Source organism: Vulpes vulpes, chromosome 9, assembly GCF_048418805.1.
Source record: "Vulpes vulpes isolate BD-2025 chromosome 9, VulVul3, whole genome shotgun sequence".
Taxonomy (NCBI): Eukaryota; Metazoa; Chordata; class Mammalia; order Carnivora; family Canidae; genus Vulpes; species Vulpes vulpes.
The window spans coordinates 95295223-95311175 of record NC_132788.1 but is presented as its reverse complement, the minus strand read 5'-3'; the positions used below and the strand labels follow the sequence as shown (position 1 = coordinate 95311175).

The following is a 15953-nucleotide window of genomic DNA, read 5'->3' as shown; positions in this document are numbered from 1 at the left end:
ACCCAGAATCGGGGGTTAATTCCGGTGTCATGGGGAGCCAGGGGGAGACTCCACATGCAATTCGGGCCTCTTGGAATTTACTTACACTCATTCACGGGGGTGGGAGTGTGAGGTCAGGATCCCCCAGGGCCCCGGCAACCCTGAACTTCCCCCCATCCCCAGGGCTCCCTAGTCTTGTTCCTCCCACCAGGGGAGACACACTCTACTCGGTCACCTGAGGACAGACACCCAGGGCCAGCCAAGCACCGGGCTCTACACGCCTATTTTGGGGGGAAAAAAAACAATGATGAAAGCAAATTTCAAGTAGAACTTAGCCATAAAATACCAAACTCCTTGACCATGGTGTTGAGGACTTCTGGGTGAAAGCAATTGCTTTCTCCCACTCCTCCAATCTGGAATCACCAATTAGACAGAACAATTGAGTTGCCTTTTTTTTTTTTTTTTAAGAGTAAATCTGATTTTTTTTTTTTTTTTAAGCGGCAACTAACGATAGAGACGTTAAGGCTAGTTAATCAGTTTAACAAGACCACGCCTTTTCCATCTCACTTTGTCCCAGGGCCTGGCCGCCCCTGACCTCAGCCCAGGAGAGGCCGTGCCTGGTGATGGGCGTGGGTCTCCGCCTCCGCGCCCACCTGCCGGCCCTCCCTGCCTCCCTCGTGGTTGCTGAGGAAGGAAGGAGCTGGCTGGGCTCGCTCCCCGGCTAAGGTCAAAGCATTCCTTAGGACCCAGCTCGGTGATGAGCCCCCCGTCTCTCGGGACACCCTGCTCCTGCTCCTCCTAAGACCTTCTGGGGAAAGCATCCTTCTCTGAAATACTCTTCTTGCTAAACCCCCATTTTTCATTTCATGAAATTCATGTTTTCCTTTGGGTATTTTAGCAACGACCATGAATGCAAGCCATGCTGACATTCTTTCCCCCTGACTCGTTAGAAGCTCTGGACCTCAGAAAGATGGAGCGCTTCTCTTGCAGGTAGGAACCCACCTTGACTATGAGCTTCTGATTACCAGAGCCTGCCAGCTCCGGAAATCGTGTTCTACTCCCTGTCGTTTGGCACAAACCTTAAAAGGGCTGCCGACAGCGATGCTGTTTCTCCCGAAAGACCTGGAACATCACGCTTGGGGTTCCATCCAGCTTTGCCATTGGCTTTTAACATTTACGGTCGGGTGGATGGCGCAGCCTGGGAGATGACTAGCATTTTCCTCTCTTGGGTAAGAAAAGATCAATATTAACAATCAAATTTAAAAATCTGCTGCTAAAAAATAAATAAATAAATAAAAATAAAAATCTGCTGCTGAGAAGTTTAAAGGCATAGATTCGGTATTTGCCAAACCGTGAGGAATAACAGGGGGTGATTGGTTTTATCCCGAAAATCTCTTCAATGACTGGTTTAAATGAAATAGTTTATAAAATGTGATTCATTGATTACACAGGATGTCATGCAATCATTTTATTTATTTTATTTTATTTTTTTGTCATGCAATCATTTTAACATTCTCCCATGAAGAACTAAGTACAGAAGAATACCTGTTCTGTGAAATCCAAACTAAAAGATGTACGCCGACTTAAGATTATGTGTCGAGGAGGACAGAACCTCAGAAGTCTTGATACATATAGAAAAGAACTGGCTTTTAGGTGTTTTTTATTCTCATCATTTTTCTTGATGTTGCTACATGAACTAGCCATGGAAAAGGAAGAAAAGAGAAAGCCTGGTGGGACTATATAATTCCTCCCCAGTCTTGTCCTTGAGATGGGAAGACCTAGGTGTTAACTGTTAACTCAAAAGGTTTTATTTGCCTTGTTTTGCTAATGGATGTCTGATTTCATCTTCCCAGGGTGATTTTGATTATGACCATTTCCAAAGCGTTTGAACTGGAATTAGTTGCTGGTGAGAGACCTTTTGTTATTTCGATCAGCAGCAATTTTCACAGGGCCTGAAATCCTAAAACCCACTGGTTGATTTTTGTCATTAAGGGTTGGGCCACCGTGAACTTTCGAGGAAAGAGCCGCCCTTAAGAGATGGCAGTGTCTGGTCCCGGGAGGAGCCTGCATTTCATCACCGGGCTTCCCACTTTGTGCCCTCCATAGGGATCCAGGACAGTAAGACCACCTGCCTTAGGTCCACAGCATGCTATCGCCGTCCTGGTCCTTTGTGTTTCCTATCTTTCTGACGCTCTTTTCCCCAAGTGGCAACCTGATTCTGGAGCTGGGTGGATGGTTGGACTGGTCTTGGCTCTGGAGGCCAGATCGGCAGCATGTACTTCACCTCCCTGGGATGCACGCAGGTTTTCTACTGATTCACCTGCACTTGGGGGCTCTGGGAACCACCCCTGGCCTGAGCATGAGAAAGCTTTCTGAGGGCGCCTGGGTGGCTCAGTTGGTTAAGCGTCTGCCTTCAGGTCAGGATCTCAGGGTCCTGGGATCAAGGCCCAAATTGGGCACCCCACTTGGTGGTGAGCCTGCTTCTCCCTTTCCCCACTCTCTGCTCATCCTCTCTTTCAAATAAATAAACAAACAAACAAATAAAAAGCTTTCTCTGCTCAGAGGCTCAGGTAGCAAAGCCACTCTAAAAAGCAAGAGTGTAGGCACCTGAGTGGCTCTGCAGTTGAGCATCTGCCTTCGACCAGGTCGTGATCCCGGGATCCTGGGATGGAGTCCCATATCAGGCTCCCTGCAGAGAGCCTGCTTCTCCCTCTGCCTATGTCTCTGCCTCTCTCTGTGTGCCTCTCATGAATAAATAAATCTTAAAAAAAAAAAAAAAGCAAGATTTAAACATCCCTAAGCACTGGAGAGCCCAAGCCCTTAGCACTGTATTAACCTTCACTTCCAGGGTTTAGCTTTTCAGTACCCACCTGCACCCTGCCCTCCCTCAGCCACCTCTTCTTATATTCCAGGTAAGGAGTTAAACAAAACTTGCTGTCTGAATGGGGGAACCTGCATGCTGGGATCCTTCTGTGCCTGCCCCCCCTCCTTCTATGGTCGCAACTGTGAGCACGATTCTCGGAAAGAGTAAGCCATCAAAGGGGGTGGGCAGAGAGAAATAGGGGCAGGAGTTAAAAACCATATGCATCACTTTATCCGTTCTTTCCAGGAACTGTGAGTCTGTGCCCCATGACACCTGGCTGCCCAAGAGATGTTCCATGTGTAAATGCTGGCGCGGCCGGCTACACTGCTTTCGGCAGACATTTCTACCAGGGTGTGGTAAGTAGACAGTCCCATCTTCTGTCCTTTCAAGTTATAGTTAGTTGCCTGTGGCCACTTGGCTAAGGGGAGTCTCTCCTCTGAGTCATGGCTTGCTGGGTCCTGGCAGCCCAAGTGCTGCTTATAAAAGCATTGAGGGCTCCAGATGGGGTGGTCACATCAGCGTCCCTCAGATTAACTGCCTCAGAAATGTCACCTTCCAGGTGGAGAGTTATGTCAGGTTCATCTGACATTTTATAGTGTGTGAGCTTCTACTAAGGGAAAGAAACAAGACAAAGCTTGGCCTCATAAACACCAAGAGGGTGCTGTTGGGCTTTCCTTTTCTTTGGGCAGGGAGACCCAGACCAGCTCCAGAATGACGACTCCCAACTCTGGGCCCTTAAATTCCACCAGAGGCTCCACCCACCTCCCTCACGCCTCAGGAACCTCATCATGGATCCTCAAGGAGGCCCACGTGGACCCCTCTGTGAATGGTCTCAACCTTGTTACCTTGTGAATTTTTATTGATTTGAGGAAAACAGTAACAAGAAGAACAGGGACCCAGAGGAGAGGGTTCTTGCCCTGCCCCGACCCTGAATCAGATTTCTGGGCCTACCCAGGTTCAGAGGCCTCTCAGAGTCTAACATCCCTGTGGATGTTAGAAATTGCGCATGGTTAGGGCAGAAACTAAATGAAAGCAAATGCTTCACTTGAGTATAAGAGGGGAGCCCTGACCTGGACAGGGATGGTGGCTTTTCCACTCCCCTCCTGGATGGCAGGCCCAGGATAGGTGTTTGGTTAAGTGTGAATGGGAAGACTGCATGGGCAGAGACCATATTTTCTTCCTGGGTCTTGGGACCCCAAGTGGGCTGTCTCCTCATCAATACCTAACCAAGTCCTGCTGCACCCCTGCCATCAAAGGTGTTGCCGGCTGGGGTGAATTTCCAGGTGTGAAAGCACGTGTCCAGGGAAAATCCAAGTTAACAGTAGGTCCACGACAACTTTGGCTGAAAAAGTTTTTCTCCAGGGGAGTCTGAAGTCCATATAATCCATACACTTGGCCCCATAAGCATACTGTACTCATCAAATGTTGAGTCCCAACTGATTTTTTGGCTGGTATAGATATGCCACATGAGCAGGATAAACTGCTGGAGGGATGTCCTTTAATGACCCAGTGTCCCTACCTTTCAGATGGCCACGTGATGGATGAGCACTTCCTGGTTTCCAGGACTCCAGAATTAACACTGTCTTCGGGCACCACTTTTTTGCTAGCTGGCATCTGCCTTGCTCTACAAAGTTACTGTTAGTGGACACTTGCATATGCAATATTTGTTATGCAAATTTCATAACCTGTAAAGGCTGTCACTCCAGTGTCTTAACTAGAGATGATCATTTGGTCATTGCCTTGAAATAGTGAATAGATTTTCATCATGGTCCCTAATGTTACCTTAAGGTACCAACTACTTTCTTCTGCCCTGCCCTCCAAAAAACGTCAGCCATAGGGGCAGCTGGGTGGCTCAGTCGGTTAAGCATCTGCCTTTGGCCTGGGTCATGATCTCAGGGTCCTGGGATTGAGACCCACATTAGGCTCCCTACTCAGTGGGGTGTCTGCCTCTCCTCCAACTCTCTCTCTCAAATAAATAAATAAAATCTATTTTTAAAAAAGTCAGCCATATCTACACTATGACCAAGATCTGTTTCTTAATACATGTATCTCTACCACACGTTTCTTACTATTTTCCTTAAACAGTTGAATTCTATCTTCAAATTATTAAAGGTTACTCCTAATATGGACCTGAGTTTAAAGTTTTGAGTAGAGTTGATCAAAATCAATTAAGACCTTATCTTTAAAAGGAAAAGAAAGGAAGCCTCTGTAAAGAGAGCAGGCAAGAGAGCAGGAAGCAGATGTTGAAGTATTAGAAGTGCATGTGTATACCAGGGAGACAGGGTAGAAAAGAGGAAGCAAATGGGAGAGAGATTGGGAAAAATAAAATGAACTACTTGGTTGATGATTAGATGAGCCCAAGGAGCAAGTTAAAAAGCTAAGTTGAAAGGCAAGTTCCTATCGTTCATAGAAAGCTGTAGAAGACAAGGACACTGCTTTTTTCTCAATGCATTGTAGAGAGAACAAAGTTTTCCTTGGGAAAAAAAATCTCTCTAAATTTCCCCAACAAGAGAGCTTAATAGGTTATGTTTTCTCCATACCTTACAAGTATGTTGACTGTTGCAAAAGAGAAAATGTTCACAATAGATTTACTTGTAAACCACGTGATAAAACTATGTATTGTAAAACCCACTTTAAAACTACTTTGTGTATATGTGAGTATGCCCAGTAAAAATGGGGAATATATTGACTGAAATGTGACCTGTGGTTATTTCTGGGCTGTGCTGTGACAAGTGCTTTGTGGCAGTAGGTTTTTTCCCCTCTGTACTTTTGTGTTTTCCACAGGGAGGGGGTATGGGATGCTATGACTACCTCAGGCTAGAATCTGAAATAACTGAGAGAGCCGAGAGCTCAGACCCAGTGTTGTTTCTGGCTTTGGTGCCTGTTCTCTGCTGTCAAGGACAACATTTGTTTCCATTATTTAGGTACTACTTGGTCCCCAATTCTTGTTTCTCCAAATTAATGCCCTACAGATGCGAAATTCCAAAGGAATGGAAGTTTTCTGCACTATCCAGTGGCTGGAAGGTAAAATGAGATCAGCAGGATGTAGGTGCACCTCAAAGAGCTCAGGGCATGGGGGTGGACTGCCTGGTGTGGAAGGCAGGTTTAACCACTTGTGGGGCAGGGGAGCCCCCATTTCCCAGTCTGAACTGGAACCGGAGTTAGTTTCCTACACCAGTGTTTTAGAACCACATAAACTAAAATAGAGCAGTGGTACAAAAATTCTCAACAAATGTCACAATTCTTCTCTTTCTACCTGCTTTTTTACCAGTGTTATTTGCCCAGAAATGAAAATTAAAAAAAAAAAACACTTCAGAATATTGAAAAAGGCATCTCATTTGCATGCAAATAACCTGTAACCACACTGTAGGTGAGGCTGGGACAGTGTTTTCCAAACTTGGGCATTCCAATGCCACCTCGATTCGGGTCACATCAGCTATACTTAATTTTGTTTATATCAACTCATTTTTTTATTGTGGTAAAATACACATAATATAAAAGTTAGCATTTCGACCATTTTTAACTACAAAGTTCCATGGCATGGCATTCAGTACGTCCACATTGCTGGGCAACCATCCCCACCATCCATCTTCCAGAACTTTTTCATCTTCCCAATTGAAAGTTTACTCATTAAATTAACTCCCTGGGGCACCTGCATGGCTCAGTCAGTTAAGCGTCTGCCTTTGGCTCTGGTCATGATCTCAGGGTCCTGAGATTGAGTCCTGCATTGGACTCCCTGTTCAACGGGGAGCCTGTTTCTCCCTCTCCCTCTATACCCCTGCTTATTCTCTCTCTATGTCAAACAAATAAAATCTTTAAAAAAATAAAATAGGGCAGCCCGGGTGGCTCAGCGGTTTAGCACTGCCTTTGGCCCAGGGTATGATCCTGAAGACCCAGGATCGAGTCCCACATTAGGCTCCCTGCGTGGAGCCTGCTTCTCCCTCTCCCTGTGTCTCTGCCTCTCTCTGTGTGTGTCTCTCATGAATAAATAAATAAAATAGTTTTTAAAAATACAAAATAAAACAAATAAAAAAATAAAATAAAGAGCAACTCCCCATCCCCCACCCCTGGGTGTTAAATCTATTTTTTGTGTCCATGAATTTGACAATTCCAGAGACCTTCTGTAACTGGACCTATACAGTATATAGCCTTTTGTGACTGGCATATTTTGCTTGGCACAATGTCTCCTAGGTTCATCTATGCTGGGGCATGTGTCAGAACTTCATTCCATTTTAAGGCGGAACAATATTCCATGGTATGTATGTACATGTGTTACCCGTCCAACCATTGACGGACATTTGGGTTGTTTCCCCCATTTTAGCGATTGTGAATAATGTGCTGTGAACATTGGTGTATAGATAACCTGTTTGAGTCCCTGCTTTCAGTTCCTTTGTGTATCCACTCACAGGTGGAATTGCTGTATAATATGGCAATTCTACACTTGCATTTTGTGAAGAACCACCATCCTGTTTTTCATAGCGGCCTCACCCTTTCGCATCCCCACCAGTGAGCCCACAGTGAGGGTGCCAGTCCTTGTCCTAAAACAACCAAAAACAAAACAAGAGAAAAAAAAGAGGAGGAATTCAGAAACTGACTCCCCCACGTGTTTCCTGCAAGCAGACCTCCCATCCTGAGTACACCCACAGCGAGGGTGCCAGTCCTCGTCCCTCACTGGGCTGTGAAAGGGGCAGCAGGAACACAGCCACTCCAGGCCTGCAGGGGCTCTCCAGGTGCCTTCAGGCAGGAGGAACACCAGTGCAGGGCACTTCACTGTGTGGTCTTAGAGCTATTTTTTTTTAAAGCGTCACTTGAAAAAATTTCTAAAACTAACAAAATCATTTGGCCCTATGTTGTCTGTACCACAATTGGAGGAGTATTCAGCTGTACCAATTTTATAAACAAGACATGTATTCCTTTGATTTGAAAAGGTGGGGGGGGAGGCACCTGGGTGGCATAGAAGGTTAAGCGTCAGACTCTTGGTTTTAGCCCAAATAGTGATCTCAGGGTTATGAGGTGGAGCCTCACCATGTGGAATCTGAGTTTCTCTCACCTTCTCCCTCTGCCCCTCCTCCCCACTCTCTCTCTAAAATAAATCTTTTTTAAAAATATTTTTTTAAGGCATGAAAGAAGACTAGCCCTGTTTATTATTGTTTCTCTCCTGTTGGAGAGAAAGGGAAGGCCCTGGGGAGGGAGCACTAGAGCCAAGGCCGCACCGAGTAGCTTAATGACAAGGGGAGGCACACCAGCTCTCTGCTAAAGAAACAAGCCAAGGCAGCCTTGATGAGCATCCAAGGACCAGGTGGAGGAAAAAGGAACAACCTCTGAGAAGGCTGAAAGGTAGAGGAAGCTTCCAGGAGGGCACCAGCATAACAGAGAAGTCAGGAGGAAACTGATTTGAACCTTGATTTAATCAGTAGAGGCAGCCCATGATACACAATAGGAAAGCATCCTGGACCCCGCTGATCATCCCAGGACTGACAAGCTCATGGGCCGGTCAAGGAGCACAGCAAGGACATAGTCCACATTCTAAACGCTGGCATAGAGGCGCCTGGGGGGCTCAGTCAGACAAGTATTGAGCTCTGCATCACAGGGCTCCCTCCCTGCTCAGCGAGGAGCCTGTTTCTCTCTCTGCCTCTACCGCCAGCTTGTGCTCTCTCTCTTAAATAAATAAATAAAAATCTTAAAAAAAAAAAAAAAAGCTGGCATAGATTTTGATAGGTCTTAAGAAGTGGTCACGAACTTTCAAAATGTAGCACCCACACACACACCCTGGCAGACGGGTTGGCCCTGTATCATTCAGGCATTTTGCATCAGGAAAGAGAAAAATGATCTGGGGCTCCTCCACCCCCTCCCAATTCCCCTGTCTTTCCCACCCCCACCCCCAGCCCCACAGGACAGAGTAGGCCATGAGCTGAACCCCTGCCCCAACAGGCCTCTCAGAGATTTCATAACACTCCGTCAGGCTGATTGGTTTTCATGTCTATCCCCTGCACTGGTCCAAGAGCATCCTCAGCACCCAGTGTGCCAACCACTGGGAACCTAGAGCTGCTCCACAGAGCTGTGCGGGGAGGAAGGAAATGACTGAAGAGAAGGAGGGAGAGAAGAGGAAGAGGACGAAGGCAAGCAGGGAGCCCTTCCTTATTTTTTCCTTTCTCGTTAACAGCTACCCTTTATAAGACAACTAGCACTTTTTGAGACCATCTCCTACATCCCATCTTGGAGAGAAAATGACAGAAATGAAAAACAAGGCAAAGCACCATTTGGCCAATGGCATCCTCAGCATGGCCTGGTGCTGCTTCTAGTTCTGGTCTCCTCCAGGAGTCTCTGAGCGTCTTTGTAGAGTTGGTCAGCTTTGTCTGCTAGGTCAACCCTCGTCTGAAAAAAAAAAAAAAATGGAGAAATGAGAGCAGAAGAGGGATCTCACATTCTTCTTCTCTTAAGTGATATAGCACTTCTAAGTGACTCGTTATTTCTCAAGCTTGAGTGTATGATGTAAATTCTCTGCACAGATTATCCCCCACTCCATAAAGGGAGCCCTCCATAGAGGAGACCAAGACAAGCAATTGAAAGTGAGAAATTATCTAATCCCAAATCATTCGGGTTTCTTATTTAATTGGAAAGAGAAAGGAAGAAAGAAGAAAGAAGAAAGAAAGAAAGAAAGAAAGAAAGAAAGAAAGAAAGAAGAAAGAAAGAGAAAGAAAAGAAAGAAAGATTTTTTAAATTTTTTTTTAAGATTTTATTTATTTATTCATGAGAGACACAGAGAGAGAGAGATAGAGACAGAGACACAGGCAGAGGGAGAAGCAGGCTCCGCGCAGGGAGCCGGATGTGGGACTCGATCCCAGGACTCCAGTATCACACCCTGGGCTGAAGGTGGCGCTAAACCGCTGAGCCACCTGGGCTGCCCAAGATTTTTTTTTTTTTTTAAGATTTTATTTATTTATTCATTCATGAGAGACACAGGGAAAGAGACAGAAAAAATAGACAAAGGAAGAAGCAGATTTCCTGTGGGGAGCCCAATGAGGGACGCAATTCCAGGACCCCAGGATCACACCCTGAGCCAAAAGCAGATGCTCAATCACTGAACCACCCAGGCATAGAAAGAAATAAAGAAAGAAAGAAAGAAAGAAAGAAAGAAAGAAAGAAAGAAAGAAAAGAAGAAGAAGAAGAAGAAGAAGAAGAAGAAGAAGAAGAAGAAGAAAAAGAAAGAAAGAAAGAAAGAAAGAAAGAAAGAAAGAAAGAAAGGGAAAGGAAAGAAGAAAGAAAGAAAGAAAGAAAGAAAGAAGAAAGAGAGAGAGAAAGAAAGACAAGGACTATAGACTAGATAAATCAGCATGGAATCAATGTCAATCAGAAAATCTGACAATCATTTTCATAGGGTTTTATCTTCAAAGAAAAGTCAAACTGACTTTCTGGATTTACCAGACTAGCCAAGCAAAACAAAACCGATGTTATGAAAAGAAACCCCACATCTCCTTTGGTATTGCTAAAAAACAAGACGCCAGATAGAAGGTGTTTCCCCCTCCAAAGGGGGTCCTAGGGACCACAAGTTGTCCAACAGCATCAGTTAGAAATGTCGAGAGCCCCATAGGACACAAGATGGCCTCAATGAGGTCGTCTGCCTGAGACCCTTCCCTTCACTCCCCTCTCACAGTTGCTGACAGCAAACACCACCCAGCCTCAGACTGGGAGCCAACTGAGTCTGCCCAGGCCTGGCCTCCCCAAGGGCTTCTATCGCCCCAAGTCCAAGACATCTCCCTCTCTGGGCAAGGGAAGGAGGAGGGGAGTCCACAAAGGGGAATGGTGACCAATAGCTTTGCAACTCCACGAGCCCCCAAAGCCCCAAATAGGAAGCCACTGGTGACGTGCCCCCCTCCCATACTTTCCTGCCTGGTCCCTGTCTTTCCGTCCAGCCTGGGAAACACGTGGAAGCCCATCGTTTTCTGGGCCCAGGTCACTCGGAGCAGCTCTTAGGAGGCAGTTGTGAATTCAGCTGTGGATTATGTGGCTTCTTAGGAGGAAGCTACAGCTGCCTGGTGCCCACAGTCTGCAGAACCAGCAGCCACACCTAGCGGGCAAATTGGACCCATGTGACCCTCTTCCCACCCATGGCCTCGTTCCCAGTCCCCAGCCTCCTTCGTTGAAACTGCCCGGTGGGCAATGCTGATTGATGCCCTTTAAAATGGATGTGGCTCTTCCCCTGGTTTCTGCTAGTCACTGGGGTGGGTGATCTCACTAGTGGTCCTAACCACCCACTTAGAAATGGCCATAAATAGATCAATATATATTACACACACACACACACACACACACACACACACACACACTCATTCATACAGGCCCCGGAGATCATGTATCATCTCAGGCAATTTTTACCGAAGGGCTCGTTTCCCCTTTGGACCTGGAGGAAAGAAAGCAAGTGGGGCCTTGCCCTGTCGCACAGGGAGACACCCATCCTTCTGGGGTCCGGCCTCTTCTGGGAAAAGGAGTGGAAAGAAAGAAGGGTCTTTAAAGAGATGGAGGAGAGCAGGGAACCGCAGACACACCTTCTTGGGCTGCCAAGAGCTGGCCGGCCCGCCCAAATGTTGGTCTTTTTCCCAGCACAGTGGGTTTGGACTTGGACATCTAAAAGCAAATCTCCGCCCCACCCTGTGCTAGCAAGCAGCTTAAAGGGCCTGTGCTTGTTGCTCGAAGGCAGAATGAGGGCACTGGCGGGGACGGAAGTGGTGCTTTGAAAGGAGGTGGGGGGGGGGAGGTCCAACCACTGAGCTTCCCAGTAATCCCCAGCCTCTTCTGAGGCGCCCCTTCCAGCCACTTTCAGCTGCCTTGCCACTGCCGGCCTGCATTGAACACCACTGGCCAAATCACAGGGCAGCATAGACTTCATGCCCTGGTTCTAAAGCAATGGTTCGGAAAAGAGGCAGATTAGGTTCTCATAATAATTGGATTATTTTTTTAAATATTTTATTTATTTACTCATGAGACAGAGAGAGAGAGAGAGAGAGAGAGAGAGAGAGACAGGCAGAGGGAGAAGCAGGCTCCATGCAGGGAACCTGACGTGGGACTTGATCCTGGGTCTCCAGGATCACGCCCTGGGCTGAAGGTGGCGCTAAACTGCTGAGCCACCGGGGCTGCCCTAATAATTGGATTATTAAGAGAGTCTATTTTCTCCTTTTTTTCCCTTCCCTTTACTTATTTGTTTATTCATTTATCCATTCATTCTTTCTTTCTTCTTCTTTTTTTTTTAAGATTTATTTCTTTATTCATGAGAGAGGCAGAGACATAGGCAGAGGGAGAAGCAGGCTCCTCCCCAAGGAAGCCCGATGGGGGACTAGATCCCTGGATCCCAGGGTCATGCCCTGAGCCAAAGGCAGACACTCAACCACTGAGCCACCCAGGCGTCCCACTCATTCATTCATTCTTTTGCAGTTGTTTTGGCAAAACATATCAGAGGTGGACACAAAGCAGTAGCATTGAGTGATCTGAGTTCAACCCCTCTTGGCAGCTCATCCAGTGCCCAGAGCCCTTCAGCTCCACCGCAGGACATCTGGTGTGGCCGGAGATGGCCGGTCTGACCCAGGACGCCGACTTGACAGATATTTGGACTAAAAGCCAATAAATGATTTCCCTATTTTAGGTATATTTCGCTTTTTCTTGCTCTTGCCAAAGAATCACTTTTGCACCTGGCCCAAGCCAGCAGCCACAGCAGGGAGGGGGGTTTGTTTCCCTGCCCTGCCCCCAGGTGGGGGTGGACACCGGCCGGACTCCCGGCTCCTGTCAACCAGGCTGGCCCCAGGGACAAGGAGTGTCCTCTCCATGCAGCTGGAGGCAGAGGGAGCAGCCGGCTGTCTGGGAGTGTGCTCCCTGACTCCAGCCTTTCCTCCCCTGAACTTGGCACGCTGGCTGTGAGCTGCCCATTTGGACGCATGTGGAGGTCCCCTTGGGAGGACCCTTCCTCACCATTTGGGGCCCCATTGAGATGTTTTCTTCTCAGAGACCCCTGACTGCACTAAGGTCACTCATCTGAGACATTTTCCATCCCAGAGTCTTGCCTTTGTCCTAGTGGGTCAACTGCAGGAAATCATCTCACTCTGAGGTTGTTTGTGTCCCTCCACTGGGACTTAAGGTTTTCATGAGGGCTGAGGTCCTGTATCTTGTGTGTTGTGTCCGGAAATATGCCTAGCACCTCGTAGGGGTTGGCAAATTTCTGTTAAAAGAGTAAGTGGGGGCACCTGGGTGACTCAGTTAAGCGTCGCCTTCTGCTCAGGTCATGATCTCAGGGGCCTCGGATAGAGCCCCACATCGGGCTCCCTGCTCAATGTGGAGTCTGCTGCTCCCTCTCCCTCTGCTCCTCCCCCTGCTGTGCTCTCTCTCTCTCAAATACATAAATAAATAAAATCTTTAAAAAAAGGTTAAGTGAATGAGCCCTGCCTTACATTGCTATATTTAAAGATTCTGTGTTCACGGATCTTTACTTCTTCAATCAGGCTTCCAGCTGTTTATTCAGCTACACAATAAAACAGTGTTAGAGCTGCTGACCCCACTGGAGCCCCGGGCAAGCTGAAGCAGGGAGGCAGGTAGCGTAAAGTCACACACGGAGTCACCACATTACATCTCTGCTGTCATTACAATACAGCAATGATTGAGCATCCACCAAGTCCAGCTGGCCCCAGGAGAGGCCCAGACCAGGCATAAAGTGAGGAGTCAGGAAGTCCACTCTCTGCAAACGAGGGGGAGCCTAGCCTCAGGGACTCCATTCTGTCCCTGCTTCTGAACTGAACGGCTCAGCGTCCTGCCTGTGCTGCTTTCACCTGCAAAGGGACGATAAAAAAGACTCTGCCTGGCAGGACATGCACAAGAAGAAGAAACAGGTGGAACGAACGTACCTGGCCTTGCAGTGGTTCTTTGGTAAATCACCTGGCCTACCTTTATCTTCACTGCACAGAAAAATCAGTCTTTAAGAGTCAAAGGCCATGAATAAAATTTGTGAGCTCACTAATAGAGAGTCAGGCTATGGCCTGTGTAAGATGAGAAACTGGACTCAGCATTCGGAGTCAGGAGTGGAACAGTGCACAGCATGAACTGCAGGCTCTGTAATGCCCAGGACTGGGCCTCCCACCACAAGAAACACGGAAGTGGGAGGAAGCCCAGAGAAGTCAGAAGAAGGGTTCGTGTCCCCTCAGTCCCTCCCTGGCCATGAGAACTGGGGTTCATGTTATTGTCACTGTGCCCTTTGCGGATTTAAGGAAGCTATGGCCTCTATTCAGAAAGAAATGCATGTATGAATGTCCATACGAGGACTTCACAGATCCCCTGAAGCCTGTTCTAAACCGGATTAAGAACCCTCCCCGAGGGGCACCTGGGTGGCTCAGTGGTTGAGCATCTGTCTTTGGCTCAGGTCATGATCCCGGGGTCCTGGGATCAAGTCCCACATCAGGCTCCCCTTGGGGATCCTGCTTCTCCCTCTATCTGTCTCTGCTTCTCTGTCTCTCATGAATAAAAAAAATAAAATCTTTAAAAAAAATAAAAAAAGAAGAACTCTTCCTGAAACCACAGTGTACGCAACTGGAGATGACCTTGAAACTCTTCATTTCACTGGAGAACGGAAGGAGTTTCCAAGGCCACAAGACCTGACAGAGGTACAGCCAGAGCCTAACTCGGGAGAACTCTCCCATCTGTCCAGTCCTCACCCCTACTCAACCCCAACACCAACCCAGATCACCCCATAATACCATGGGAGGCTTCAACCTCAACAGGAGAAGGTCAGGCCCCGGGAAGTGCAGGCAGGAGGCTACTGGCCTGGGTCCTGACCAAAGGGTGGGGGCCCTTCTGTCCCACTGCTGGATTCACGCGCTGCCCGGCAGATCACCAGCTGTCCTCCAGACTCAGGGCGTCAGGGTGCTATGCCCTACACCCACGTTCTCACCCACCCACCCCACCTGTCCCTTCAGCCCGACCCCTCCTCCTGGAAGCCAGCCGCGGGGCTGGGCGGAGAGCTGCCCGGGGGCCACCGCCGCCCTTCCCGAGCTCTATCCTTGAAACGGTAAGGACGTGCTTGGCCAGACGTGACAGGGCTCAGCAGCCTCATGCTTAGTGTCTGTAAAGACCCCAGAGAGTCCTCGCTTAAAATAATCTTCCCATGGCGCTGCTGGAGAATCTTCCCCGTTCTCATTTTTCTTCACCGAATGGCCGGGAGGGCCGGTGAGACTGCGGTGCGATCCAGGGCAGCTCGCTCACTGGCATCCCCTCCCCGGCAAGCAGGAACAGCTTATCCGAAGGTGGCAATGGAACATGGATCAGATTCATCAAAGGTCAGGCCAGAGAGACGCAAAGCCCAGGCCCTGGCGGTTTCGCAACTCTTATCTTTTGCAAAGCACGGTTTTAAGTGAGGTCGCTGAAGATGAATCCCCAGGGGGACAGGCTTCCAATTCCCTACAGATTCTTGCATCACAGAGTGGTCCCCCGCCCCTGGCCACAGAAGGCCCCCAGAAGGAGGCTTCCGTCAGTTTGCAGAGGACGTGTCTCAGAGGAGCTCCAGGTCCCGGCTCTGTGTCAGTGGGGTCTGAGGTGGGCAGGGGCCTCGGGAACCAGACCCTTGAGTCAACAACTCTGTTGGTCACGTGCTGCCTCTGCCCAGGCTGCACTGCCCTCGGGAGCCTGCTCACCAACACATCTCCTCCTTCACTTACCACCCCCAGTTAGGGAGGAGCATCAGTTTCTGGGGGGACTTCCCATGCTTGTCTTCTGTCTCTCATCATATTTATTGCACTTACCACTTTTCCTTATCCTCGTTGTACTCATTGAAGTACATCCTGCAGTTGAAAGCACTTTGTAAATTAAAAAGTCCCCTACAAAATCAGAATTAAATTTTTAGCTTTGCAAGACCACCATCAGGACTCAGGACTCATGACTTCTCTATTACTTGAAGAGAAGCCTGGAAGAAAGGAGTCGGGGGAAGGAATTGCTGAGAGAAGATGGAGGAGATGAAGAATACTCCACGGTTTCCTATGTCACCACCCATGGGTCCTGGTGAAGGTGCCAGAGAGGGCAAAGTAAGGGACGACACAGCCTGCTGTGTCCACTACTAACACAACCTCCAGATCCCTACATC

At 48.0% G+C, this 15953-nt stretch overlaps 1 protein-coding gene across 2 annotated transcripts; it reads left to right on the top strand.

The window, feature by feature from the left end:
- The first annotated feature begins 630 nt into the window (after positions 1 to 630).
- CRIPTO (cripto, EGF-CFC family member) lies at positions 631 to 6150 on the top strand. Of its 2 annotated transcripts, none has more exons than XM_025989764.2 (6): positions 631 to 969; positions 1833 to 1885; positions 1972 to 2097; positions 2892 to 3006; positions 3089 to 3198; positions 4369 to 6150. In XM_025989764.2, the coding sequence occupies exons 1-6, from the start codon at positions 890 to 892 to the stop codon at positions 4482 to 4484; spliced, it is 600 nt and encodes a 199-aa protein (XP_025845549.2). In that variant the 5' UTR covers positions 631 to 889; the 3' UTR covers positions 4485 to 6150. The 2 variants fall into 2 exon arrangements, with proteins under 2 accessions (XP_025845549.2, XP_072578551.1); XM_072722450.1 differs by having other exon boundaries at positions 657 to 1208; positions 4369 to 5537.
- Positions 6151 to 15953: the final 9803 nt, after the last annotated feature.